Source organism: Nothoprocta perdicaria, unplaced genomic scaffold, assembly GCF_003342845.1.
Source record: "Nothoprocta perdicaria isolate Ctin4 unplaced genomic scaffold, notPer1 scaffold_151, whole genome shotgun sequence".
Classification (NCBI taxonomy): Eukaryota; Metazoa; Chordata; class Aves; order Tinamiformes; family Tinamidae; genus Nothoprocta; species Nothoprocta perdicaria.
Genome location: NW_020454661.1, coordinates 344662 through 371921, shown reverse-complemented (window position 1 = coordinate 371921; position 27260 = coordinate 344662). Strand labels below are relative to the sequence as shown.

General features: G+C 39.7%; 1 protein-coding gene across 1 annotated transcript in view; it reads right to left on the bottom strand.

Moving 5' to 3' along the window:
• CARMIL1 (capping protein regulator and myosin 1 linker 1) overlaps positions 1–27260 on the bottom strand; it is a gene marked incomplete at its 5' end in the record, with an annotated part of 170982 nt that overhangs the window by 42611 nt on the left and 101111 nt on the right. Inside the window, 12 exons of the mRNA XM_026034897.1 lie at positions 2771–2902; positions 3163–3291; positions 5730–5828; positions 8027–8120; positions 10793–10861; positions 11255–11427; positions 17390–17444; positions 17537–17636; positions 18785–18866; positions 21079–21090; positions 23153–23222; positions 27062–27166. Coding sequence (XP_025890682.1) covers positions 2771–2902; positions 3163–3291; positions 5730–5828; positions 8027–8120; positions 10793–10861; positions 11255–11427; positions 17390–17444; positions 17537–17636; positions 18785–18866; positions 21079–21090; positions 23153–23222; positions 27062–27166 — 1120 coding nt within the window. The remainder of the gene's footprint in view (positions 1–2770; positions 2903–3162; positions 3292–5729; positions 5829–8026; positions 8121–10792; positions 10862–11254; positions 11428–17389; positions 17445–17536; positions 17637–18784; positions 18867–21078; positions 21091–23152; positions 23223–27061; positions 27167–27260) is intronic.

Below are 27260 nucleotides of genomic sequence, written 5' to 3'. Positions count from 1 at the left end.
TTCAGTGGCAGGTTTAAACCGTTGATTCCACCAGATGGTATCAAACCCACAGAAACCTTTCCCTGTCATGAATCTTTTCAATGGATAGAGGAAACTTGCAGCCAAGAACATTTCAATCACAGGGACTCGAGGGTCTATCAGCAGAGGTACAGAAAGAAGGGAATAAAGTCCTGTCTACTGTTAAGTACTCAACCTTAAAAAGATAAGATGAGTAAAAGTGACTGGAGGATGGCAATATCTGAAGAAACAGTGGAGCAAGTGATGGAGCTAACAACTCCTCTGCCTTAGGTAGGAATTCAGGAGGAATAATTCATGCCCTCCTATCCTTAAAAACAACCTGCTCTTGCCTAAACACAATTTGTCTTGCCTACAATTCTCCCTTGGACATTTGTTGATTGAATGAAGTATCTCTGGGTTCTATCTATCAACAGTGACATCAGCAGGAGAAGAGCCTTGTTCTAATTTATTTTTGGGCCAACTCAACTTACTCCAAGCTGTTCCTTTTCTTTTCCTTATTCCACATCATCCATCCCTTCTTCTTCATTCTTTGAGAGAAAAACAAATCCCAAACACTCCAACACCCAGTTTGCCTAAAGAGGCATTGACTCTGCCTAACTTCCAAAGGCTGCTTTCTACAACCAGGCTCTGGTTGTTACAGAAGGTAAAAATCAAAACTTCACTGATGAGGCAAATATGATGGTCCTACTACACCATCCTATTACAAAGAGAACTGTACTTATGCAAGCTCCTTTATCTATTGCCACAAATAATAAACTCCATCAGATTTTGAAGTCTTAAGTAACATAAGTTGCTTAAACAACTGGCCTTAAACATGAGAAAAAGAAAAATAAAAAACGGACTCATCCTTGTTCAATGTCTTCTCCTCCCTCCATGCAAAGTACAGCACCACAGAGTTCAAAGAAAAAGCTTTCAGCCTGGAGTATAAAATAAGAACCAGCGTGCATGTGCACATACAGAGCATCATGACCTTAAATATGGGGAATAACCCCAGGCACCAGTACAGATTAGGGGTCGACCTGCTGCAAAGCACCTCCACGGAAAGGGACCTGGGAATCCTGATTGACACTAAGTTAACCATGAGTGAGCAGTGTGCCCTCGTGGCCAAGAAGGCCAATGGGATTCTGGCTGCATCAGGAGGAGTGTTGCCAGCAGGTCAAGGGAGGTGATTCTGCCCCTCTACTCAGCTCTGGTGAGGCCGCACCTGGAGTATTGTGTTCAGTTCTGGGCACCCCAGTATAGGAAGGACGTGGAGCTTCTGGAGAGGGTCCAGAGAAGGGCAACCAGGATGATTAAGGGAATGGAACATCTCTTGTATGAAAAGAGGCTGAGTGAGCTGGGCCTGTTTTCTCTGGAGAAGAGATGGCTCAGAGGGGATATGATTAATATGTATAAGTTCAGGAAGGGAGAATGCAGGGAGGAAGGGGACAAGCTGTTTTCACTGGTGGCCAGCGATAGGACGAGGGGTAATGGCCACAAGCTGAAGCATAAGAAGTTCCATCTCCAGGTGAGGAGCAACTTCTTTACTGTGAGGGTGACAGAGCAGTGGAACAGGCTGCCCAGGGAGGTTGTGGAGTCTCCTTCTCTGGAGGTCTTCAAAACCCACCTGGATGCCGCCCTGTGCCACATGCTGTAGGTGTGCCTGCTTGAGCAGGAAGGTTGGACTAGATGATCTGTAGAGGTCCCTTCCAACCTTAAATATTCTGTGAATCTGTGAATCTTGTTAGGAACTTAAATTTTAATGCACACAAATCCTAAAAGTAACTATAGAAGTTCAGAACTGATGGGCCCTTTTTAAAAAGATAAAAAGAGATCCATTAACACAATCTCACACCATGAACTGTAACATTCCACATGCAGCAAAATCCTTTTATTTTCCATTTACAAAACTCTCCAAAATCCACAAGACTTATTTAAATACATAAGCCTTACACAAAGGGCAAATCTGGTTACAACTGTCCCAATTACAGCTCCGCTGGGAAGAATCTGTAGACTGCTACATCTGCAACCTTGTATTTACAGCACAGGTATTAAAAAAGGGAAAAAGAATCTTCATCTTATTACATATAATGGGGGAAGGGAGAAAATACTAAAAATTATGTGCCATTTTCCTCCTCATTAACTTTTTAATTCAGAAGAAGCAATTAGTAATGCACTATTCTTCTTTCTCATTACTTTCCCACTGATTAAAGCATTTTCATTTTGTTTCAACTGAATGGTCCAGTTGGTAGGTTCAGAGTCTTTGATAGGTTTAAATATGGCAAAACACAGGCAGGTTGCTTACTCCTAAACTGAAGATGTTCCCAGCGAATAATTGCCTCAGAGCCATATTCTTAAATTCCATGAGCTACAGATCATAGAAGTTGCTAAAACTTCCCTAGCTTACGTGAATTACTAAGGGCCCATGCAACAGTTAGGTAGTCTTCCATCGCAGAAGAATCCCAAAAGAGATGCATGATTTCTTTTTTTAGTCACAGGGTCTCTTAATTTTGCTATGGAAAATCCATTTGATACAAACAATGCCTCTTTTGCCTGTTGCAAATACCGTTGTAACTTCTTCACTGCAGCTTGGCAACTCTCTATATATTAAGGCACAAAGATCTAAGAAAGTAATAACAAAAGGACAACTTCTGTACAATGTTTTCTTTTTTCACAGTATGTTTCTGCACAGCATATTTGCATTTTCAAGAGCAACAGAAGATCACAGATATTAGTAATTTCTGGTAAAACATACCTTATATGGTCCACATACCTTAAGCTGCTCATCAACAACTCTGGTGACTTCTCCAGCCATGGACTCAAGCGTCATTTGGATTGGATTGGAAAGTGAACCATTTGCTCCCGCCCAAGAAGCTCCACCAAGGTGGTAGAGATTTGGTAAGAGCTGTAAGATAGAAAAAATATCTCACCAAATGTGAAAAAATCTAGGCAAATAGGAAGAAATACCTCTGCTACATCAAAGTCCGGTTAATTAAGAAATATTTTGCCATTTTAAATACTACCTTGAGTTGACTGGCTTGAAAAAAAAAATCTGCAAAATCTCAAAGCCTCTTTTGTGACTTATTGCTATTATAAATCCCCCAAAGGAGAAAGCCACAAGCACAAACTGAACTGTGACCAGCATTACCAGTCTCCAAAGCTTACCGTTTTGGAGTTCTTCGCATCCCTCATAAGCCTTTCTGCAGATTTGACATCTTCCTGCACAACATCCACGCCACAGTTTCTTAAAGAGTTGAGATGATCTTGCACTTTAACACATATTCTGTCAATCATCTACTTCAACAAGAGAAAAACAGAAGATAAAATATCAGTCCAGTTAGCAAATCAAAAGCATCATGATGAGATTTGCAATGAGGATTTAACAGGCTGGAAATACATTATCATAGCTTGCAGTTATATAAATGCTACTGAAAGAAAGCATTATATCTCATAAATACACACACCTAAGCGTTAGGAAAATGAAATGAATTAAAAAAAAAAAAGAAAGAAAGAAAAAAAAGAGTCCTTTGATGTTTTTCTCCCACTGTTATCTGTATGATAGCCAGTGAGAAATAACAAGTTATCCACTTTAGGTTTAGTCTGCTTTCTGGAGACAATTTAATCCTGAAAACTTTCTTAATAGACCTAAATCTTGGCTTGGAGGTTCCTGAATTGTCAAGGACTTTGGACAAGCAGTGGAAAGCATCATTCATTTCAATCCAGTCAAACATCCAGAGATTCCTCTCGTCTGAGCAAAATTCTACTGTGCTGGCTTCGTGGATGCGTTATACCAAGCAAATACTTCCAGTTGCAAGGAATAATAGTTATAGTTGCAAACTATAATTGCCAAAGCAGAAATTTGCACCCCATCTTTCATGGCGTAGTTAACCTCACTTGCATCTGTGGTACATATATTTCATTCAACAAACTTCAAATACAGGGCAGGTAGCATGTCTGTACTCTTACAAGCTGGACCACAAGTTGGCCATACAGTCCATTTTGATTAAGAGATATTGAACAACTATAGTATTTAAAATCCTTTATTGTCCTGTCTAATATTCATTTGAAACAAGTATTTGACGTTTTGAAATAAAAAACAAGTGCATGTGTCACCATCGTCACAGAACCCTGAGTTCTTGCATCTCAAATAGTTAGCCATGAGAACTGAAATAATTTCACAGCATGCTGCTTTTCTGCTCCACATGACTCTTCCTCTTCAAAGGATTTTGGCTTTTTTTTGTATAAATGCAAACAACTAATAAATTATTAGACAGTGGGAAAGTCTCATTGGGACATCTGGACTGAAAAAATACACTCTGGGAATAATAATGCAATTCCACTGTGCTAGCTAGTATATCTTTTCCATTTCTCTTTTAAAACTGTTTTTAAAATTCATCTGTATTGCACAGAATTTAATATAGAAATGGGTAGGTTTGCTATTTTAAAAACAACCATAAATTACATTTACTGAAACCTGATGTGCATGTGATTGTTAGGGAAAAATATAACTAAAAATCACCAAGCTGTGGAAGACCTAAATTTAATTCAAATGGAGATGATCAGCACAGGAAAATAGGTAGCATTGGAACAGATGGGTGACTTCATAAAGTCAAGTGATGCTGCTACTGCAGCTGTGCTGCAGTTTTTTAATATCAGTACCTCTCCATGTACCCTCTTCTCTGCTGAATAGTTTGAAAGTATTTTCAGGTCTGAGTGATGAAACACTATCCCATTAACTTTTAATAATGGACGCAGAGAAACGCTTCTGTGAATTAAGATACACACACAAAAATATATTAAGAGGACACAGAATTTTTACTAACTCAGCTGAAGAGAAAACAAGTGCTTCTCTCCCAATTGCTGTAATTTTCCATTTGTGTGGAAATATAACAAAGGTGGAAGCAAATTTAAAGCAAATACTATGCTAAGTTTTTCTTCTCGTCACTCTGCTTCCATGGTGTACTGGAGCTGAAAACTGCCATGAAGGCTGCTGGGAAGAGATGGACCAGAGTAAAGACAAGGCTGATCTACCACAGAAAACTCCTGGATACCTCCCAAGGCACCATGTGACATTCCAGCAAAGCCAGCTGATGATCTTGTCTGCAGGGAAAACAGAAAAACTTCCCAGATTCAAGCAGCCTTTTGGGCTACATGGCACAAGGAGTTTTTTTGAGCTGTCCAGAACCTAAGTGGCACAAAGGAGCATTCCTTTTCTCCTTCCCTCTGAGTGAAATTCCTATACATGAAATTCTGGAGGTATAAGACAGAGGATGACATGCCCTATAAGGCTACAGGGCTGGTGATATCTAAGCGTGTGCTCATATGATATTTCAAGGATATGTAAAGATGCTGGAACTGGTGCAGAGACCAGAGCTAGCACAGTCGTCTGATGATGCTCATCACACTGATGAGAACCTGCTCTCAACTCAGACTCCTGAGCACTAAGAAGTAAAAGAGCTCCCTGTTTCTACAACAGTTACACGTGACAGCTCAAGTCTTTTCTGCACAGTACTAGACCTGCACACACAGATGTGCCTTTTCAAGGAAAAAAAACCAACCAAACAAACAAAACCCGCCCAAAAACCCAGTGATAATAACTACTTCTTCAGAAAACCAAGCATCACCAACAAGACAAATTCTGCTATAAGCTGCTCTGCTGCAACTGGAAGAAAAATTTCTCCTAAGTCAGATTTTAAAAAATAAGAACTACCCACATGGAACACGGTCCTCACCTGCTGAGTGGTGCTGGTGACGATGCCTTGCTGCAGCCGGTACGCCTGCTCCTGCAGGTACTTTCTGGTCTCATGGTTACGAAGCAAGTAGTTTTCTATCTAATAAAAAAATATAAATATTATTTGGAAACTGATTTGTATCTCTACATTATCACTTGCTTTCAATATTGCCACTCTGTCAAAAACAGAGGCTGAGAGAATTAACTGCCTAAGTATACTTTTGCTTGTTACCTGCAAACCTTATTCTACGTGGCTCGGTGCTTGACAAACCCTGGTGAGTGTTACTCGTGCACTGCCTAGAGAAACACACTGCAGCACTTGTGCTTTCGCCAGTGCTTTCCGATTTAGTTTTCTCTTTTGAACAATTCAGGAAGTTATGTTGACAAACGAGTAGATCCATGTTTGAGAATTACCAAAAGGGAATCTCTTTTTAAAGTGTTGCTGCAGGGCCTATCATGTGGAGACATGAGGAATCACCAGCAGCTGTATTCATTTCGTTCGGATTCCCTCAGCTCATGGTAAAGAAACGGACTTACCTGGCAGTATGGGCCTGAGAGGAGTAAAATTTCCCAAAGGCCTAGCAAGGCACTTCAGTTCACAAGTCATTATGGATAAACAATCTGTGAAGGCCGTACAGGGACAAGCAATTCCCACACACAGCCCACCACTACTGTCACCAGCCATCACCACCTATTACCTGCCAGCTCAGTGGCACATAGCCTATCCCATCACTCGGTTCTGTCAAACCAAGTGAAGTCAAAAAACCCCACTGGTAAATTTAAGGTCCATCCATGGATACAGCTGTGGTCTGAAGGAAAGAGAAAAGACAGGGGCAGCAGCCAGCAGGTTGTGAGACAGAGACTGATAGGGTCTGGCAGTAACCTCTTGATCAGAAGCATCAGTTAGAGCCTCACATTCAACTTTCAATAGTAGTGCAGGGTTGTCCAGTTGGTCCAGAGTGAAAGTGAAGTGCTGGGGAGAGACTGCAGCTGGGGGGCTTAGCCAGGAGGCCCATCTGCTGCTGCAGCAAGGCCAGCAGCACTCTGGCTGTCGCCAGACTGTGGTGGGCTGAAGCTTACGGGCTCTTCTGGCCCTCCCAGTCAGCTCTGGTGACCCTGCACCACGCTCCCCACCCCAATATTAGCACGGGCAGGTGTTTGTGTGTGTGCAATTAGCTGTACAACTCCAGAGACTTCCACCGTTTGCAGGGGGCACAATATGTGACTACTTTATGTTGGGTAAAGAAACCCTGAACAATACAAGCTAAAACAAATACAGGGTCAAACACATTCCTTAACAACCTTTAAATGAATAAAAACTGCTCTTTGTAAATAATGGTTCACAATATTTTTTTCAGAGATGCGTTTAAAACTACAGAAATCAATCTACCTACAGTTGTATTAAACAAAATGAAAGTAATAACCCCCATGATCCATATTTTTTTTTCAAATCAGAATTTAGATAATTTTCTTGCATCAAAGAAACAGGAGCTAACTACCACTGTTTTTCCTCTTGAGAATCATTTGCTGAAAATTTCTTTGCTAATAAGCCCCACAGACATTTGCTTTTTAATCACAGCTATCTACAAGAGCTACTTAAGGTTTCTATGCCCCTACTCTGACTGAAGGAAAGCTATTCATTAAAAGTTGTGAGCTGTAGCTTTTCTGATTGACTAGGGAGATTAATTTGGAGCTTGCATGGCCTACTATATTAAAACTCAGGTTTTAATTTTTCTATAACCTAAGTGGAACAGCTACAGATACTGTCAACACCACTTTGATCCAAAAGAACATGTTGGTACAGTAGTTTATTTATGGCAACACAGTGTGTGAATTTTGTATAAAACACAAGCAGCAAGTGTTTTTATTGTCTTCCAAATTAAAAATCATTCTTTTTGTCTCGTACAGCACCGCCTGTGCTCTCCATGCTACAAGCAGAAAAATGCATGCCAATAATCCTGTGCACGTGGGAACACACACAAGCCCATGTGCACAAGCATGCCAGTTTGTAACCCTCACTTCCATACTTGGACATAAAAAAAATACATGGTCTAGCTTGTACTAGTTTAGTTATGTCTTTTTTCATACCAAGCCATTGCATTCTATCACCCTTCACCGCAAGCACTCTTTGGAATAAAAGCTCCACTTGCATTTGATCTCCTCATGCACACCCATGCTAACCAAACAATCAAACTGGCCAAGAATTCTTACTCAGACAAGCATGTAGATACAGCCACTTAAAATTATTACTTTTTTTTTTCTTGTTTTCATTCTGTACACGAGTTGGATATGCAATACCTTTTGCAGAGCCTCCTCTGTTTTCTCAGGGTTTGTCTTGAGTGCTTGGGAAGCATCATTCATAGGTATAGGCATGAACCTCAAAGTATAATTCCTAAAGAAAAAGACAAAAAAAATTTTTAAAACTTAACTACTGTATCTTGCTATGAGAATAAACAAGGAGAGAAGATTTATCTTGTTTGTCTGTCTGTAGAACACATATTTCCATAGTAGCTTCTACATTGCTAAGTGTGCTAACTGCAGTATGCTCCTTTTGGTATCTAACTCCTCTTTGATAGTAAATACAGGTAAAAATATTAAAAAGCATAAAATGCAGTTAAATAGCTAATGCTCAGTGGCTTTCAATTAAATACCCAACTGTCCTCTGTGCCTTGACTCACAAGGTTTTATTAATTTTGTTGGTATCACACAGGCTAGGTGTTCTCAGTGCCTGCTGGCAACTCTTATCAGTTATCTCTTATCTAAGTCTAAACGAAAATATTCTGCAACAGACGGTGACAAAGAGACGTAGTTTTGAAAATGTAGTATTTAATACTTTTCATATATAAATAATTACACGACATTTGTGAATTTTAATAGAATGCTGTTTTATGAAGATAATTGAATCCTGCATCTTACTTATTTGTTTGCAAAATATTTCCATAGTTACATTCACCTGCTGTTAAATCAAGTACCTATTTTGAAAACTTAAATATGTGACTTTGATATCACCAAAAACCCAAGATTTCATAGTTCTGTAGTAAATCCCAGCATTTTTCACCAGATTTTAGAAGTTGAGCTATTTCTCCAGTCTGTCCATATGGAAAGAAAAATTAGAAATTAACAGATAGGGGTCAATGCAGTTCAGTTATATGATAACGTGGGCTCGACTGCAAAAGATACAAACATATTTAACCATCAAAATTCATGACACGCATGTTGAACAGGCTGAACAGATGCATGGTGTGCTCAGACCCTCTCCCGTATTAGCACCCTTACTGAATTCTGTGTAAATGCTACCTGACTTTTCACGTCTGTCTGCTGGGATACACTTGTGGCAACTCTGTTAAAAGTGAAGCTTGTGGAATTTCATTGCAGGAATAACTTTTTTCATGCAACCCTAAACAGACAAAGAAAAGCTGGGAGGAGGGAGGAGGCAATGCTCAAATTATATCAACATGTTTTAAAGTTTCCTTACAATCCCTCCCAAAGCTCCTCAGCCAGCCTTGCCTTACTCTGAAAATCAATCTTTTTCTTTATGGTTTAACATATTATCCTTTTTTCCCTTAAAAGCAGAAAGTAAAACACCCCCCAACCCGCCCCTCTACACACCAAGCTCCTTCAGTATAATTCATGCCGCTCAGAGCAGCAATTCTTTCCTACAGAAAACTGATGGTATCGTGCATTTCTAGAAAACATATGGGGAAGGACGTTCTCAATACATCTTTGAGATGGATTGTTTGAAGACTATTTTTTTTTTCAGGCAAAACTAACAATTCCAGGCTTACAAATTTAAACCTTTGTTCAAGGCTTTCCCTGTGATATTACCAATGGTTTTAATGGTTTTAACCATTAATGTGAAAAAAATAAAAATGACAGAAAATGACTTCAGCTTCCAAGTGAATGAATAAGACATCACTACAACAACAGACAATAGCATTTCCATTTTTTCTGTTTAGATCATCAGGATGCACTTGGCTTTGGCTACTCCCTGCCTTTCTATTTACTCCTCTTCTGAAATGCCCAGATAAAAGATGATTCTAAACAGAAAATAGTGTATATTTTTTTCTACCAGATAGATTCATAACCATACACGCTGTGTAAAAGAGAAATATATGGACAAATGACCTTTGCAAATTATTATTCACTACTGTCAATGGAATCATTCCAATATGATGTGCTTAACTTACATCATTTACATTATTTCCCTCATCAGCACAACTGAATTCATTTTGAAACAAAGCATATAAAGACAGTTTAATAAAACAAACAACTTCTATACCAGTAATGCAATACTGGTTGATAAACACTGGAATTGTGACCTTTGCAAGGGGCAGGTTGCTACCTTAAGTAGCTATATAGTTTTTTGCAAGACATCTTGTCTAGAAAACAGCCATTGAGCATTATGTTCACCTTCAGAAGAGGGTCTTTGCTCCTGTTGGAGGGATTTAATGCTGCGAAACAACTGCTTAATTTGAATCTGCAATTCTTCTCTCAAGAAAAGTAATCATCAAATGTAGAGAATTGCGCTAGAGATGGAGAGGGATCAAAGTCATTTAGCATCTAGCACTGGTAACTTGTGCAATTCTGAGCTCAAGTGAAGCAAAATGACTCAAATCACAGAGGTTATGATGAACAACTTGAGACCATCACTATTAGTTTCAACTTGCTGAGGGAAAAGAAAAAATCCCAGACCACAAAGTCACGAGTTTTTAGCATTTAGCAGTTCTCTGTTACTGCATACAGCTTTGTTCATCTCACTAGGGTTTACTCATGCTCTATCAACACAAGAGCAATAAGGAGGAGGAGAAGATTCTCAAAATCAGAATTTTAATGCCAACAGCAGAACCCACTGGCCTGAGCGCTGACACAGGGAAGAGCCACAGAGCGCTAAAGATGAAGTCATGAATTTCAGTTTATATTAAGCATCTTGATGCTTAAAATTGAGACACATCCAGCATCTTCAAATTACACCGACTGCAGGGAGAGTTGCTGGCACTCAGATCTTCCAGGATCTAAGCCTTTGGCCCCCTTTTTCATCTGTCATTCAGTTGCTTGAGAACTTACTTTTCCAGTGCCACGGCTATGTCCTGGAAGCCCTGTGCAGTGATGTTATTCTTGTCCCATATTACAGTTCTGAGGAGAAAATAAAACAAAAACTCAGATGATCCAATTTATCCATAATAAAACTTTGTAATGTAAAGTAACCCAGTGCTATATGTCCAAATATGCATAGATTTTAATGGAAGATGACATTTTAAAACTCTGTGCTAGTTACATGCTAAAATCTTTGCATAGTAAAAGTTAAAGACAAAGAGACTACAAAACTCAGTTTCCCTTTCCTTTTAAGAGGAATTTGTACTAATAATTTACCATTATTAGTATCAAAATATAAAGTGTACTGCATTGATATCTAGCATGTAATAAATAGAGGCAATAGAAAGATTTGGAGATAAAGTTTTAAATCCAAATGATCAGTTCTTAATAATTAAATTACTAGGACTCTTCCTGCAAGTATGTTACCCTTACCTGAGCTTTGTGTTTATCTGCAGGGCTTTTGCTAGCATCTTTGCTCCCATATCCCCCATGGCATTTCCACTAATATCCACCTTCGTAAGAGACGTATTGCTGCCCAAAGCATTAATAATGATGGTGACTTCAGTCTTCAGCTTGGAATCTGCGAGGGACAGGGACTGCAGAGGCTGCGGAGCATAGAAAGGGCACAGTAACAGCAGCTGATAATGCATTCCTTTCTCATACATCAACCAAAAGAAGTCATAAACTTCCCAGACTTTCAGAGAGAACACTGGGAACACATCCACACACTGTGGATGTGGTAACACATGATACATTAGAACAGCAGTGAACCGCTTACAGAACTTCTGTCACAAGACACAAACTTAGTTGTGACCTTGAAAAAAGAATACTTTTTTAAGTATTAGTATCTCCCACTTGCTGTATTAGGCTAAGACCCGGTTAGAGCAGAAACTTGTAAAGAAGCAGGACAGCAACAAGCAACTCCACAAGACAACTTCTACTGTTCAGTGAGTTTTACTTAACCAGCACGCTTCGCTGTCAGTGAGAAATGAAAGTACTGAACCTCTCTCGCTCAGACTAAGAACGTTTCCACAGGGAAAGTTATTATTAAAACATAAGATATTATTAAAACAAAGAGTACTGCTTTAAATTGCTTTGCTATCGCTACTTCATTTTTAAAGAGTGATTTTGCATTTCTCTTCCTTCAGCTCTAGTTGAAGGCATTGAAATGTTGGAGGAAAGAGACAGATAACTCAAGCACATCTGAAATTAAAAGCTGTAAGAGGAATTATTCGTTAGCATGAGTAAAACAATAAATACTATCCATAGTGATATTTAACACCAGTGATTCCAATACCTTTATTTAGGCTTTCCTTTTCCCCCACCTCCCCCCCTTTTTTTTTAATACATATATTCATATATATATATTATGTTAAGCTGAAACTGTTTGGGGGAAGCTCCTGCAACATGTGCTCCAACACCTTACAGTAACTGTACTGACATGTGCAGACCCTTTCCTCCTTGTCAGTGTTTCAGGACTCTATGGCAGGAGCTTAAGAACTGCAGTCTATCCATCACCATGCCCTGCAGAGGTATTAAAGCTGCTAAAATCGTAATCTGTCACTGTTGATATATGGTAACTGCAAAACACTTGCCCTTGCCCAAGACTGAGTTCATAATGAGGGTGCTGTTGCTGCTTGCTCACTTATGTATGTATCAGATAATGAATTTTAGAAGCCTAAAAATACATAGATTGCCAAAATGAGAAAAATCGGCAGCTCCCAAGGATTAATCATGGCACCTAAACTAAACACGATTGATTGATCGAGGGGGGCGGCCTCTTTTCAGTGGTGGGCAGGGATAGGACTAGAGGAAATGGCTTCAAACTGAAGCATCGGAAGTTCCACAGGAACTTAAGGAAGCATTTCTTCACTGTGAGGGTGACAAAGCACTGGCACAGGCTGCCCAGAGAGGTTGTGGAGTCTCCTTCTTTGGAGATCTTTAAAACCCGCTTGGATGCAGCCCTGTGCCACGTGCTCTAGGGGACCCTGCGTGAGCAGGGGGGTTGGACTCGATGACCTCTGAGGTCCCTTCCAACCTTCGGCATTCTATGATTCTATGATTCATTCTATGATTAGCACTATGCTTGGATTAATGTACCTAAGCCAACTGACTGATACGTGCACGGTTTCCCAGCTCCAAGAGGTACCCACTGTGCAACGGGACTCCAGCTTCCAGACTGGACGGGAGCACCGTGACAGCCAAAAGAACTTGCACCCATGAGGAAGGCATTTATAAATGAGGAAATGCATAAAAATGTGGAGGCACAGCAGGATTATAATTAAAAAGTCTAACAGTAACACAAGCCACATGCTGGTTTGAGTCTGAATTGCAGTTATTAAATTACTATGTTAATGTCCCTAATATGTGTATGTTTCGCTGCTTTATTGTGTCATGTGCTCTAAAGGGGATCAGCACCACACTTGAATGGCAGGGGGTTGTTGGCACAAGCCTGAGAAGGCTCCTGTGCCAGTCACTGAAAAGCAGCACCCCCAGCACCAAGGCAGAGCTTCACGAATAAACCTGTGAGAGCAAAGCTCCTTCTGATCCTCATTTATCGCTTTAGAAAGGGGCATACTGGAAGTACAAAAAGCCTATTTATTCCTCAGGTTTTCTAAACTTCATATATCCTCCTGGAGCAAGAAAGAACTTGCGCCCTTACTTGTTCCACCACTCTGATAAGACAATGTATGACTGCATTTAATCACCGTGGCACTGTGTGCTTCAAGCCTTGTTGCTTATGCAGCACTATTAGCCCTCTGCAACAGCTGCTACACTGGCAGTGCCTTGCAAGTGGATTAACTGCTAATGCAATTTTCTAGCAGAGCTGCCTTTTCCCCTTACTGAAAGGGCAAGGGACAGAAACTGCTTTGGTGCTTCGGATGTAAACTCCAATCAGAAGGTAACTCTATACAACTAAATACATCAGCTGTAACATCCTGAGAATGTTTGACCTGTACATGAAAAGAAAAATTACACCCACCTGTTGCCTATAAATAGGGATAATATTGCATAGCCAATCAGTTGCCTATAAATAGGGTAATATTGCATAGCCAATAAACATATATTTCCAGTAACAAATTACTGTTTTAGCTAGATATTGAGAAAACAGATGTCTGGAAAGCATTTCATTACCCCTGTGGCAGCAGATTCTTTGCCAATGCGCTAAAGACATTTTAAAATAATCTTTTTCAATAATCATATGAGGAAAGAGGTATCCTTAAAGCAAAGAATGGGAGTAGAACCATATTCCATTTGATTTTATCAGACTCCCATTGGGAACACTTGAGAATTAAATCAAGTTAAATTCATTCAAATAAGAAGAAAAATGCTGTAAAAATCCTCAGAAGGCCTATTCTGCAGCAAACACTGGAGTAAACCCCAAAATGCTCAGCACTCTGCTAATCTGTGCAGGAGTGACTACGGCTCTGAGTAATGCGACTCGTGCCTACCATGCAGCATCCACTTTTGCAGGAGAAAAAGAAATAACACAGCAAGCAAACAGCTCCTGACACCTCCTGCTATGCTAACACGTACATACTTTTATAGCCTGCACAGTACAGCATCTACTTAAAGAGAAGAAAGAAAAAAATCAAAAACCTGAATTTTATATTCTTGTGCATATTTATTCTTGTGCAGAATTTTGCTGCTGAGATTACTGCTAAAGTTTTTAAGCTGTATAGAATTATACTCATATCTAGCTGTATTTCTGCAGTCATAAAGCTGCATATTAATTCCTTAAAATACTTTACTCATTATTCATACTAACACAGCTATGGATCTATTTAAAGCATGTAAAAGTACATGAAGAGGCATTTGGCAGGTGATTCTTGCAGAATAAAACCACTCTTTTCAGGTTTTCAAGCAGATAATGCAGTGCTCCCCAAGCTGCATCACCTGCAGGCAATACTTAGCAAGTGATCCACTCTGGCAACACCTCACTCTGCTCTGTCACCTTCCATTTTAATCTTTAATTTCCTGTGGCAATAAACAAACAAATAGCAATGGTAAAATAAGAACCATCTGGGATTCAAAGCCAAGCCAAAATAGCTAGAAATTTAAAACCATTTTCCAAACACTGCACTATATCATGGTGGAGTGAGGACCATACCAAGCAGCTATCTGTTCATGCTTTCCTGCAGTGCTATAGAATCAGAGTTTGCCTTCAATTCTTTAGGAGAGGTAGCTGGCAGGAGATGTTTCATGATGATTTTAGTATGCAAACATTTCACACGGCAGAAAGAAACAAGATTTCATCACTAGAAGAGTATTTACAAGAGAAGAAAATTGGAAAGGGAAGAGAAAGAGTAACAACAACAGGATCATGCGCTGCATCCCTGGTGCACATCAGGAAGGAGAGAGTTATTTTAACACCTAAACAAGACAACTTTCTGGTGGACTATCTCTTCATAAACCCGTTTGGAAATAGGATGTGACTAAAGGGTGTGTTGTGTGGGTTACCTCAGAAAAGACATCGTGACTAAGGCCAGACACACATCTGAACATCGGACTGTGCAAAGACCGCAGCCATTGACACCACCCAAAGGCTGCAGGAAAAGCAGCACAACAAATTGAAGCTGAAGGCATCAGGGGAGAGGGGCGAGAACAACACACCCAGCATTTATCAGTTACTTTTTTAGCATGACTTGGAGGGTGCAAAAACGGGAGCAAGGGAAGGCAAATGAAAGGTTGTAACACCTTATACAGACATACATATATTACCTCCCAGTAAGAGGAAGCTAGAATTAAGTTTTGGCATTGAAGGCAGAAAATATGGACAGGATAGTCACGTAAATAGGAATAAAAAAAAAAAAGAAATCAGTGTATGTGAGAAGAAGGTTTGGTTACTGATTGGATAAAGTACCCAGATTGGTACAGTGTGTTAAAGAGGAGTTCTAGGGTATGGCCTACCATACTCTATAAATGGGAAGAAATGGAATTACTTCCCTGGAATGGGAAGTAATAGTCATTAATGGTCGTCTACAAGCAAGCAGAAAGACAAAGGAAGTTAAGGAAAAAAAACCCACACAAAATTGATTTTGTTTGTGATTAATATTAATCTGAATTTGATGTTGCATTCTTCCAAATAGCTGTGAAAGATTTAATATGAGATAAGAGCTGGATAGAGAGGAAGGTCTAAAGAGCAGAAGCAGATATTATCTGATGAAATGATGCCACCTTTGGTAAGATGTAAAAAAGAGAGAGAAAAAAAAAGAGAATCCTGTCCTATTTCCTTCACATCCAGGGTAGAAGGCACACACATAGCACAGTATAAAAAGCTCTTCTGGTGCCAGAGGTAAGAGAGCGCTCTACCAGCATCCTTCCTATCACGATCTTCCATCCAACCTGTGCAGACAAGGACTTACTGCTTTCAGCACTCATACTAACTCAATTAGAATTAGGTCTAGTTCATGCATTCATTCACACGCAGCCCTACACTGTCACACAGACATATCCCACTTTTTAAAAAGTTAGGGCTGGAAGCAGGCAATAAATCAAGAAAAAAAAAAACAGTACCACTAATTTTCTTAATTCTAACTAGAAGAATACAGAGAGGGCAATTTTTACAAACTACCTCAAATGCAGTAGAGACAACAAATACAGAGTCATCTTTCACGGAAGAAAACATCAGAAACCCAAACAAAAACTGTTCTAACAGAAGTGCAGGGCATGGACAAATATGGAGAAGAAGGTAAAGGAAGCAGCCAGCTGAACCATGAACTTGGAATGAGACAGTCAACACTAAGATAAGACAACAGAAGCTGGTGTCAGCTATTTTTGAAGAATGAGGAAAGTGAAGCCTGCTTGTTCACTGCAAGGGGAGTGAAGTTGAAGGAAAAGACTAGGTAAGGTGAACAGAGATCCACAAACACGACAGCAACGGTGTATTTTAAGATTCCCATCTAGCCAAATTTAAGGTACCAAGTAAGGCAAGAAAGCAATCGCAAAAGTCAGAGTTAGGAAAGACTGGAAATGAAGAAAGTGGTTAAGCATCCCAGTAAAGCACTGGGAAAGGGTTTTATGACATTGCTCCTGTGATTAACACACTTGAGGTGAAAAACAACCTTGTACATTTTGAAAGACAAAGGTACTCTGAAAAAAAACCAATATCTAATACCTAATAAGAGGCACAGGGAAATAGTGCATTCTGAAAAGTGTTAATTAAAAGAAATTCTTTATTACAGAAATCTGCAAAGGACATCATTAACCCCAGGACACTAAGTTCACTACTTCCTAGAACACTAGGTTGTAATCTCCTACATGGACATGAAAGCTTTAGCAATTTGTGTCTAGATGACCGTATAATTTAGACCCAAAGCAAACAAGGTTAAGCCCATCCAGCTATTTGGAATGAGCTACTTCTTCAGCAAGCACAGATCCTAATACTAAGCTAAGAAATTGATACTTATAAGCTACAAACAACCCAAATTATTACTTGGAAAAAAAAATGACTCTGCAGGACCATGATCAAATCTTACACAGCAAATTAACATAGTGAAGAAAATTATCCGAAATAAGCTACGAAGATCAAATACACATGATGATAGTAGGCAGAGAGATACTCACTGAATCTTCATCTTGAATCATCTGAACTAAATTATCAAGTACTGGAGTGAGATTTCTGAGGGAAGAAAAGTTAGGGAGATGATGAAATCAGCAGCTTCTCCTCATCCATTCTCTTGTTATTGAAAGGAAAAGAAAAAAAAGCCTTACTTGGATTTCATGTTGTTAAAGTTTTTGCCTAACGCCAAGTGTCTTATCGATCGGTTTTTACTAAGCCAGACTACAAGGGTTGAGAGATCAGATTCTAGGCCTGTAAAGAATCAGATTAGATTGAGAATTAAAACACATTTTAATGAAAGTCCCACATAGGGTTCAATTGCGAAAGTTATATTCATTCAAGTCACTACACCAGTGTACTAATTTAAATAACTCTAAAAAACTACAATTTTTAAGTCTTTATTTGCTTTTTGGTCTCTTTTCCATAAGAATAAATACGAGCCATTGTGCATCTCCGAGCCACTGTCTCAAAAGACAAGCCATTTCAATTCCGATCCTAATCAGCCTCATCATCTATCCTAATCTGAGAGACAGCAGCACCTCCCAGAAAAACAGAAATATAGTTCCTTATCCTTACTTCAGTCCCCCAAGAGTGCTCCCTAGCACTGTGAGGCAAGCTTGGCTGTTCCTTCAGGAATTTTGAGACCATACTGATTGTTACTCAGTTTCAAATGAGATGTGTACCAACACAGTCTCAAAACCTGCAGATGCAAAGAGGACATAATATAACATAACAGGTCATAAATAAAATGGGAGCAGGGGGAGAGAAAAGGTGATTTTTACTCTGCTCCCAAATGAAAATAATGGCATATTTTAATTTAGCGCTGGTGGATTTGAAGAGTCCACTATTTAGATCACTATGAATTAGGAGCCAAATTTACAACAGCAAACAGCAATAAGTTAGCAAGTTAATAATAAGCAACAAGAAGCAACATTTCAGGAACTTTCCACTTCAGGCTTTCCCTGATCTGAAGCTGGTTGACTGTTGGCTCCAAACTTCCTTTTCTTGTTTCTGCAGTGCCATAACCTGAGCTCTGTTCCATACCTGCTCTTTCCTCTCCCTTCTTCCCTTTATCACACTTTCATTTCTCATCCTTCCTTATTTTAACCCATTTGCACAAAGCCTTGTAGATCTAGTAAGATGCTTGCTCTCATCATTTTTATGCTGCTGTGTTATGCCTATCTCCAACAAAATAAACTTCTGAGACCAGAGTTAATTAGGAAAGCATCTTTATACTTTCAACAGCAATGAGTGCTCAAACTGACAAGTTCGCATAATTAATACAGTCAATAATCACACAGTGAGAGCAGCTACCCTTGATTACATAGTGAGCTGAAAGAAAAAGCACTTTCTCAGATGCTGCGCTTGCGTGACCCTCCGTTCCTGTTCTGTGTACTTACCGTTGTCTGAAATATCTAGGCTGGTGATATTGTGTATTTCTGCTATGCATCCTTCCAAGACTTGTGCACCTCCCGATCTCAACTAGAGATAAAACATCAGCCATTTTTGCAAACTAGTTAGGGTTTTGAGATCACACAGAAAACAGGGGTAGAGCTTTGGGAAAACAGAGGATACTGAGTGGCAAAAACAACGGCAACAGAAGTTACAGACATCAAAAAGGACAGCCTGTGCACACATTCCTACTGTTCACATTCCTACAGTTCTCATTCCCATCCTCCACTCTCACTACATATGAGAAAATACATACGAGCAAACTGATTCCCCTTACTTTCTTTCAAAACTACTACTCAGCAGTTAAATCAGGGAGAGATTTAAATGGTGGAGACAATAAGCTCCCATAGCCCTTCCTCTGGGAAATAGCTGCAGGACCTGAGTGCAGGTTCGCTATGTAAAAAGGCCAGGATACTTTCAGTGCCAGGGATAGAAAGGTTGGCCACCGTATAAGAACATGCACCACTTATCCTTGAATTTCACTACAGTCAAGTCTTGCAATCCTACAGTAAGTCTCTCCTTTTAGCTCTTAGCACCATGAGAGGGTGCCCAGTTCCGGTGAGAAGCCAAATCAAACTAAAGAGGAAACAACATCAAAAAACTAAACGGCTTCACTGGGAAGCATAGATTATTGCCTTATTAATCTGAAGCACAAAAAGAAATTTCAGGATTTAATGAAAAAACAAAGAATAAACCTACTAGCAATGTTAAGAATTCAGGTCAGGAAAACTTACACACTTGGTTATTAACGCTACCAAATTAAAGAATGCAACAAACTTGTTGAAAGGAGTAAAGTATCTTCACTTTTCTTGCAGCTACTGCAAGCCCTCTAAAATGCACTTTGCTTTATGATCATTACCTAGGAAAAGACTTGAGGAAATGGGAAAAGAGTTCTATTTTTGCAAAACATTTTCAATTTTCACTCTGGTTGCTTTAAAAATAGAAAAGCTTTCAAACATAAAATAACCATTTCAACTCTGTGCATTACAAGAAAAAAGTAATGTTTTGCTTAGTTTACGTGGCCAAACATCCAGAATAAAATTGCCCGTATTTCTGTGAACACTCTCTTTTACCCATGCTATGATGAAGGAACCAGAAATGTCTGATTGTCAATAATGGCACGATTTGGCACTATTTGGAAAGTTTGGGATTTGTGATTGCTTACTGAGTGGTTCAATATGGTGGCCTGAGCATTTTAAGAACAGAGGTGGTCAAGGAAAGCACCTAAATTAAGTCACATCTAAAAATACAAAGGCAAAGAGGGTAAGATGCCCTTCTTTGCGTGGAACATAACCTACGTATTCTCACCTTTGCTCATCTTATCCTATATTTTTATAACAGCATTTGTAACACTTGCCATATGAATGCCAAAATCATTTGGTTCTGCTCTGTGATTCTCTGGCAGACTTGGCTGCTACAAGACAACCATTTTGCACAGCCTTCCACATTGATTAGTGCTGAATCAATGGAAGAGACAACACATGAGGCCTTGTCAACGGTAAAAATAAAAAGATGATTTACATATAGATTATCTCAATCAGATGTTAAAATTTAGTTTTCATGGTAGCCAAATTTTTAATTTGATCTAAAATGATATAATTAGTTGTAGCAGAAAATTTAATAAAAATAAATTTTAATCATTTTTATATTAAAATAGCAGTATTAAAATTCAGCTTGTGCCATTTTTTAGAGAAAGTGGTCAGCAAAGCTAAACGATTGCATTATCTCTTGTGTACTGGTATAAGTTCTATACATTGGAATTATCAAGAGCCTCTAAATGTTTATGCTACATATACACTTAGGTGTTGAAGTGAACAGTTTTTCCAAGAGTTTTTCCAAGTTTTCAAGCTTGTACTCAATATTCAATATTCAAAATCTTAAAGAGACAAATGTGCATGTGTGACAATGTTGATACCTATAGAACTGGAGGGACATAAATTGTGACCCTAAAGCCCAGGTCATTATCACAGTTGTACTAAAATCTCACGTATATAAAAGTAGAGATGGACTGGAGGGCTATTTGTCAACAAGGTCCATAAAGCTGAAAACAAAACTCTGCAACATCTCCTTTATGACATGTTTATGAGACTACAAATACCAGTTCTGCTTTAGCAAATGAAGAAGCAGCCCTTCAACAACTCAAAAAGCCAAGTGTGTCCAAAGCTCCCAGGCACTAACATGGGACGTGGAAACAAGGCTGCTATTGATTCTACAATTAAGGTAAAGCATGGAGGGTACTTACACAGTGACCAAGCTAAGGGAAGCAGAAGGGAAAAGAGTGAAATATATCAGTGCTGAGCAGGTAGAAAAAAAATTGTAACTTTCATAGTTTAAAATAAATAAATAAATAAAAGAACAGGCAATATAAAATGACTAAGCTCAGGGTTTGTAAACCAGAACATTATGGGAGCAAATTAAAAGTGGTGGGAGAGGGAAGGAAGTGAGAGCTGGGTCTTGCAGAGCGGGTACTGCCCGTGGCGCCGGGAGCAAGGCCAGGCTGAGCCCCGCTCTGCAGCCCGGCAGCAGCAGGTGCCGGGAGCAGGAAGCCACAGGAGCGGGAAGCAGGGCTGGCGGGAGCGGGAAGCAGCGGCGCTCGCTGCCTCCGGCCTGCGGGGTCCTGTCCTGCGGCCCTGCTTCCCGCTCCCGCCAAGTGGGTTCCCCCACTGTGTAATTTCTTCTTTCCAAAGCACATGAGAATGGATAAAGCTCAGGGATGTGAAAACAATGTTAAGGGAAGGAGCTAAGGAAGTGCTGTCAGTTTTGAGGGACCGGCTGTAGGTTGTATGTTGTATGTTGTTCCAAGCTCACTTTGGAAGAGGCAGCCTACACCTAGGAAACACTGAAGTAACCAGATCATGTAGGGGAGCGTAACACAAAGTTGGGCATAATCCCTTCCTTTCTGTCATGTACCATGTCTGCTTCCATGATGATGCCTGATACAGCTGATCCCTTCTTGAAGGGCTCCTCCATAACCCACCTGGGGTCTTATTTAATAAATTACATTCAGATCCAGGCCTTGAAGATAGGTTTAGATTCACTCCTGTCTGCCCTGGATGACTTACATGCTAAGTTATATTCTCATTATTGAAGCCTGCATTCTACTGATTTATTTATTTTTTAAGACAAAGATTACAGGAATCCATTTCTGTTACTCTAATTACTCTGCTCTTTTCTTTCTGCCCTCTGAAAGAAAATAACCATCCTGCTGATCTATACGCTTGGTAGTTGAAGGCATGGGTCCTTGACTTGAAAGCTTTTTTATTTGGAATTTACATGTTGTGCTCTTCAAAGGAGAGCGTTTTAAAAAGCAAAAAATAACAAAACAGACTGTGAAATACATTCATAATTTTTTTTCTTCATAAAACAAACTAAGCACATTCCTAAAGCAATTAACCATGGACTTAAAGCAAGGATTACTGCACCTCAACTGTGTATGAAGGTGTGTGGTTTTTATTTCAAGGGAAACTGTTGCAATTCAAAGGCACTTGAGGAATGGCCAATATTCAGGTGAGGGGCATGGAAAGGTCTGCCTAATGATAAGAAGCTTCTTTGTAGTTTAGAAAGGAAAGGGTGCCCTGAGCTTGGGACGCCCAGAGCTAAGGCTCCTTCCTGTTCGTGTTGGCCAAGGGCCTCCCACTTCCCTGTGTGCACCTGCCTCACGAGCTCCCCAGCATCACACATGGTCTTTTATGTTCTGTACAGATTATGATGTACAGCCACACAGGTAAAGCAATCAACCTACCATAGCTTTTTGGTATTTATTGCAGTGACAATTAAAGCCATTTGTGCAGTGCCTCTTAATTTAACAGCATATTTCTGTCATCTCTTACCAGAATTTCCTTCTGAACTGAACTCCTTAAGTGACTAGGAAAACAGAATTTCTCCCCAGATTTAAAAGTGAACCTGCAGAAGAGGATCACCTTCCAGGCATGCATCTTCCAGGGACCTGTTCATTTCTCACATGGTGGAAAACCAGCTGCAGGACTCTGCAGCACCACAGAGCGGATGCTGTCACACAGCAAGCAGCCTGCGGGCTCCAGCTGAAACTGCTTTTGCGAGGGGTATTTGGTCCCTGAGATATGCTACAGGTGCTCTGTGCTTTACCTTCATTATTACAACATGGCAGTAATATTCTCATATGGCCATTACGACATGGCAACAGCTCATTCTGACCACAAATGCTTCTCTGATTTCTACCTTTCCCACAACTTTTGATTACAGAGGGAAAACACCTGGCCCAGTGGATTCTAGGAGAACTCCAAATCCAATTCCAAGTCAAAGCATCGTTTGAACACATCCTGATAAATAATTCTTACCTCACAGCTACTGAGATCTAAAGACACCTCCTTCAGATTGTGATTGCAAGCCAGGCCTAATAAAAGCGCTCTGAAAAACATCAATATTAGAACCATTTTTTTTAAAGCAGCTTTACAACATCACCGTAATCTAAACAACCACAGGTTAACACAACCGTAGTAGCAGAGGCATAACTAAACAAAATCACATCAACCAAGTGGCAGCACAACCCTGCTCTGCCACTCTACAAACTCCCCAGCAGCTTCAAAGACTGGAAATAAGCATACAATAAAACTAACTTTATCCAAAACTTTATCCAAATAAACATACAGTAAAACTAACTACAGATCAATAGTTAATTGTGTCCATCAGAGATTAATTATCTTCAACATTTGTTTTGAAAAAACATCAAATGATTATATGATCAGTGTTCTGATGTACAGTCGTGCTAGTTCTTTGTTGTATTTTTTTTCCCAAAAAAAAATCCTTCAGGAAAAAATGGGCTTTTAATAAATGCAAGATGCAGCCAGTCATATCAACAGAGCACAATGTCTGCAACACTCACATGCTTGTTCCCATCATTCTCCATGCCTGTAACCTGACCTTCCTTCCCAAATTTCATTTCAGCCAATGTTAAACTAGCGCAACCCAAACTATGACCCCATCCAAGGTACCCAGTGACCAAAATCAACCCATCTTGCTGAGCCACTTGCCTAAACACTTGCTAGGCAAGCAGTGTGTAGAAGCCATATTTATGATGTGTACAGCAGAAAGTTTTTAATTTAAAGATCTATATGTCGCCCTGTAAGTATCTATTTAATATAGCCACACACTTAGTTGCCTGGCTATTTGCCTGGACTAATCAAGCACAATTTTTTTTTGTTCATCTCTGTCTAAACTGCCTTTCCATATATGCATTCATCTAAAGTTGGTCTGATAGATGATAAACTTGGTAAATAACTTCCTAAATATTTTGAGGTTGCATAAAAATCATAGCACAAGCATGAAAAAAAGCATGAAAAGGTTTAAAAAGAAACAATGTGCTGCTACAAACGGACTCTCTTGATCAAAAAGATTTTTTTCTTATGATAATTTACTATAAACTTATCCTATGAAAAAAAAGTCTCTCAATTTCTCAACTTCCTGGAGAAACATCATAAGTACTGTACCTATCTTAAACCAATGTTTAAATCAGACACAGGATGATATCTGCAAATGTCTGGTCAAATGAGGTATATGCAATGAATTGCCTTATAAGGTTTGGATGAGAAGCAGATCAGAAAACTTTCTTGTCACAGCACTGACAGATCAAAAAGCAATTTTTGGCAGCACATAAACTATCAAGAACTCCAACATATATGTAAAAATGGAAAAGAATATGAATAATCTACTTATTTTTTAAGAAAGCTACAGTAACACTTCAGCTACATTAACTAAGTATAATAACTAAAAGTACCCTTTACTGCACATTAAGAGGCATCCTCATCAATACGGCTTCATTAGCAAACCTCTTCCCCAAGGCCTAGCTTACATGAACAGCTCCCTCACTACACAAGCAACTGCAGCTTCCATCCTTCTCTCTGACTAACCAACATCCTTAAAATGACAGAACCAAGGATGCGATTTAAGTCCCCAAAATTGTAGTTCTAAAGGAAGATGATAAAAAAAAGAAACCAAATTTTAAAATTAATCAAAGCTATGATGCAATATACATATTATTTTTCCTGTTATTTCTGGAAATCATCCCTGCTATTCGTCACTGCCAAGATCCCAGTAAGCCTGTCTGGAAATAGGTACTTCCTTTAGGGATTTCTAGGCTCTTGCGTGCTCCATAGAAGCTCTGCAATTTCATATAGTTAAGACCAAAAAGCCACACAGCTGCCTCAGGCACTGCCATGTGCTCAGCAGATACGAAAACAGCTTCCACAGGATACTTTTGAAATATATTAATCAAACCAGGTTGTTTTGGGAGGGAAAACAAGGTGCACTGAAAATCATGATTCTCTCCAGTGTTATTGAGAGACTCACCTCAGTCAAGAGACAGCTTAGATCAGGAAAAGGCACAAAAATGGAGCAGCCAGACAATGTTAGCAGCTCCTTGCCACTCCCTAGGCAGCAACAAGCACTGCCATCAAAACAAAGTAAATGCAGCCAGTGCCATAATGCAAGGGACCCCGCTGTGGAGCAGGTGTTGGAGCAAAGCCCCTTGCCACGCAGGTGAAACACGTTACTCCTCCCAGCTCTCCCTAAGCTACTCAGCTCTTCAGTTCTATTCAGGTGTGCCAGCTTATCAAATTCAGTCAAACTGGGCCAGATTAGCTAAAACTTGTTTCACAGGATGTGTTTTTCTAATCCAGATCACTTTGGCTTAAAAGGACTGGGAATATGCTGTTAGCTGTGCAACAGGGAGATCAAGGGGTCCTAGGTATTTAGGACATACTCATATGGTAACATTTTCTGTGAGCTCTTCCATGAGTAACATCTTCCATTTGCAGAGTGCGCGATGGGTCAAATCTCATCCTACCACAGGCAGCATTCATTATGTCCAGGGGAAAAGCTAAATATGAACCCTAGTGTTTGGGGTCTCTGCAATTTCCTAATCTGCCAAGATATTAAACATTTCATGGCATTCTTTTCCTCTGCACTACTGTTTATCCTGTGTCTTAGTTATATACAACTTCAACACTTCTTGCTTCACTACACATAATTCCCTGCAACCTTCCACCACAGAATCAAAATCCCTAAATTAAACTAGATCAACCAGTATATTCAGTAATCATTGTCTGGTTTCAAATACTAGAAATTCCATTCCTTCCTGATCTTCAGAAAGTCTTGAAGCAGCAAGCAAGAGTATGGTGGTGAGCAGAGGGAGAGGTCTGTGTATTGCATCTTATTTAAGCATCGCACTCAGTCCTCTGCACTGGCAAACTGCATTAAGGGAAAATCCTCCCAAACAACGTACACTGTTCTGTCATGTGGGGCCCTTATAACTTTTCCCCCTCTCAGCTTCCCTCAGATTCCACCCAAAGTTTTCCATCCAGTGCTCCGTAACTCTCCCACAACTCCTGCGTCTCTGGTTTTGCAAACAACTCCCACTCCCCAGATATTCCCTTGCCGAGTTAGTGACCGCTTCCTGCCTCTGCTTCCCCTCAGGAGGCTCCTAACTATGCAAATGGACCCAGACACTGTGTCCACTCTAAGATTTGGGGAATATGTTCTTGGAAACAATTACCAAACATATCCAGATGTCAGCTGTGGATGAGGTTATTTAAGTTTCAACGCAGAACAAATATCAGGTTGAAGTGTTTAAAAGAGCTTTTTCTTTAATTTAGCCCAACAAACATATGTTTTTTGCCAGAATCACAGGATGGCCTACCCAGATTCAGCTTACCTAAGGAACATACAACCCACATATCACATAGGTGACATAAGGAGAAGAAATAATTTACAGGTTGCTTCCCTAGAAGTTGCTGCTATCCTCTCTCGACCTGAAAAGAGAGCAAAGCTCCGCACCACAGGGCTCTCCTCCCAAGCACTGCAACACGTTTGGTTTCCCACTGGCCCTCACCAACTGCAACTTCAAAGGCAAGGCAATCACACAAGTACATAATCCCATTTTACTGCGAGGCAAACAGTTTTGTTTGCAAACCACAAAGTTAGAAACATATCACAAAAGAAAAAAAAAACAAGTTGATAGAAGCTAAGCAGCTGTGACATTCACACACAACAGAATATGATTAATAGTCTCAACTGTGAGATGGGAATGGTATTTCTTACACAAGTGAGTTCATGCATTCAACGTAAACAATGTAAAAATGGAGAAAAAAGTCAAGTAAAATCCTTTCCCCTTTGTTTTATATATGAGGCACTTGCACAGTAACAAAGCAAAATAGGTCTTAGGTAAGGAGAAAATGAAATGAAATTCTTACTTTAAAGGCTCAGGAGGGAGTTTAGTTCCTGAAAGATTTATCTGCATCAAAGCAAGTGAACTGCTGAAAAACTGTTTGAAGGAGGGAGGGACTTCTTTTCCTTTCCTGTAAGTAAATAGATTCATTAAGTAGCAGCATCTGTATACTCCTTATTCCAACAAACAGCAAATGCAAGCTGTCAGGTAATGATCTTTTACTA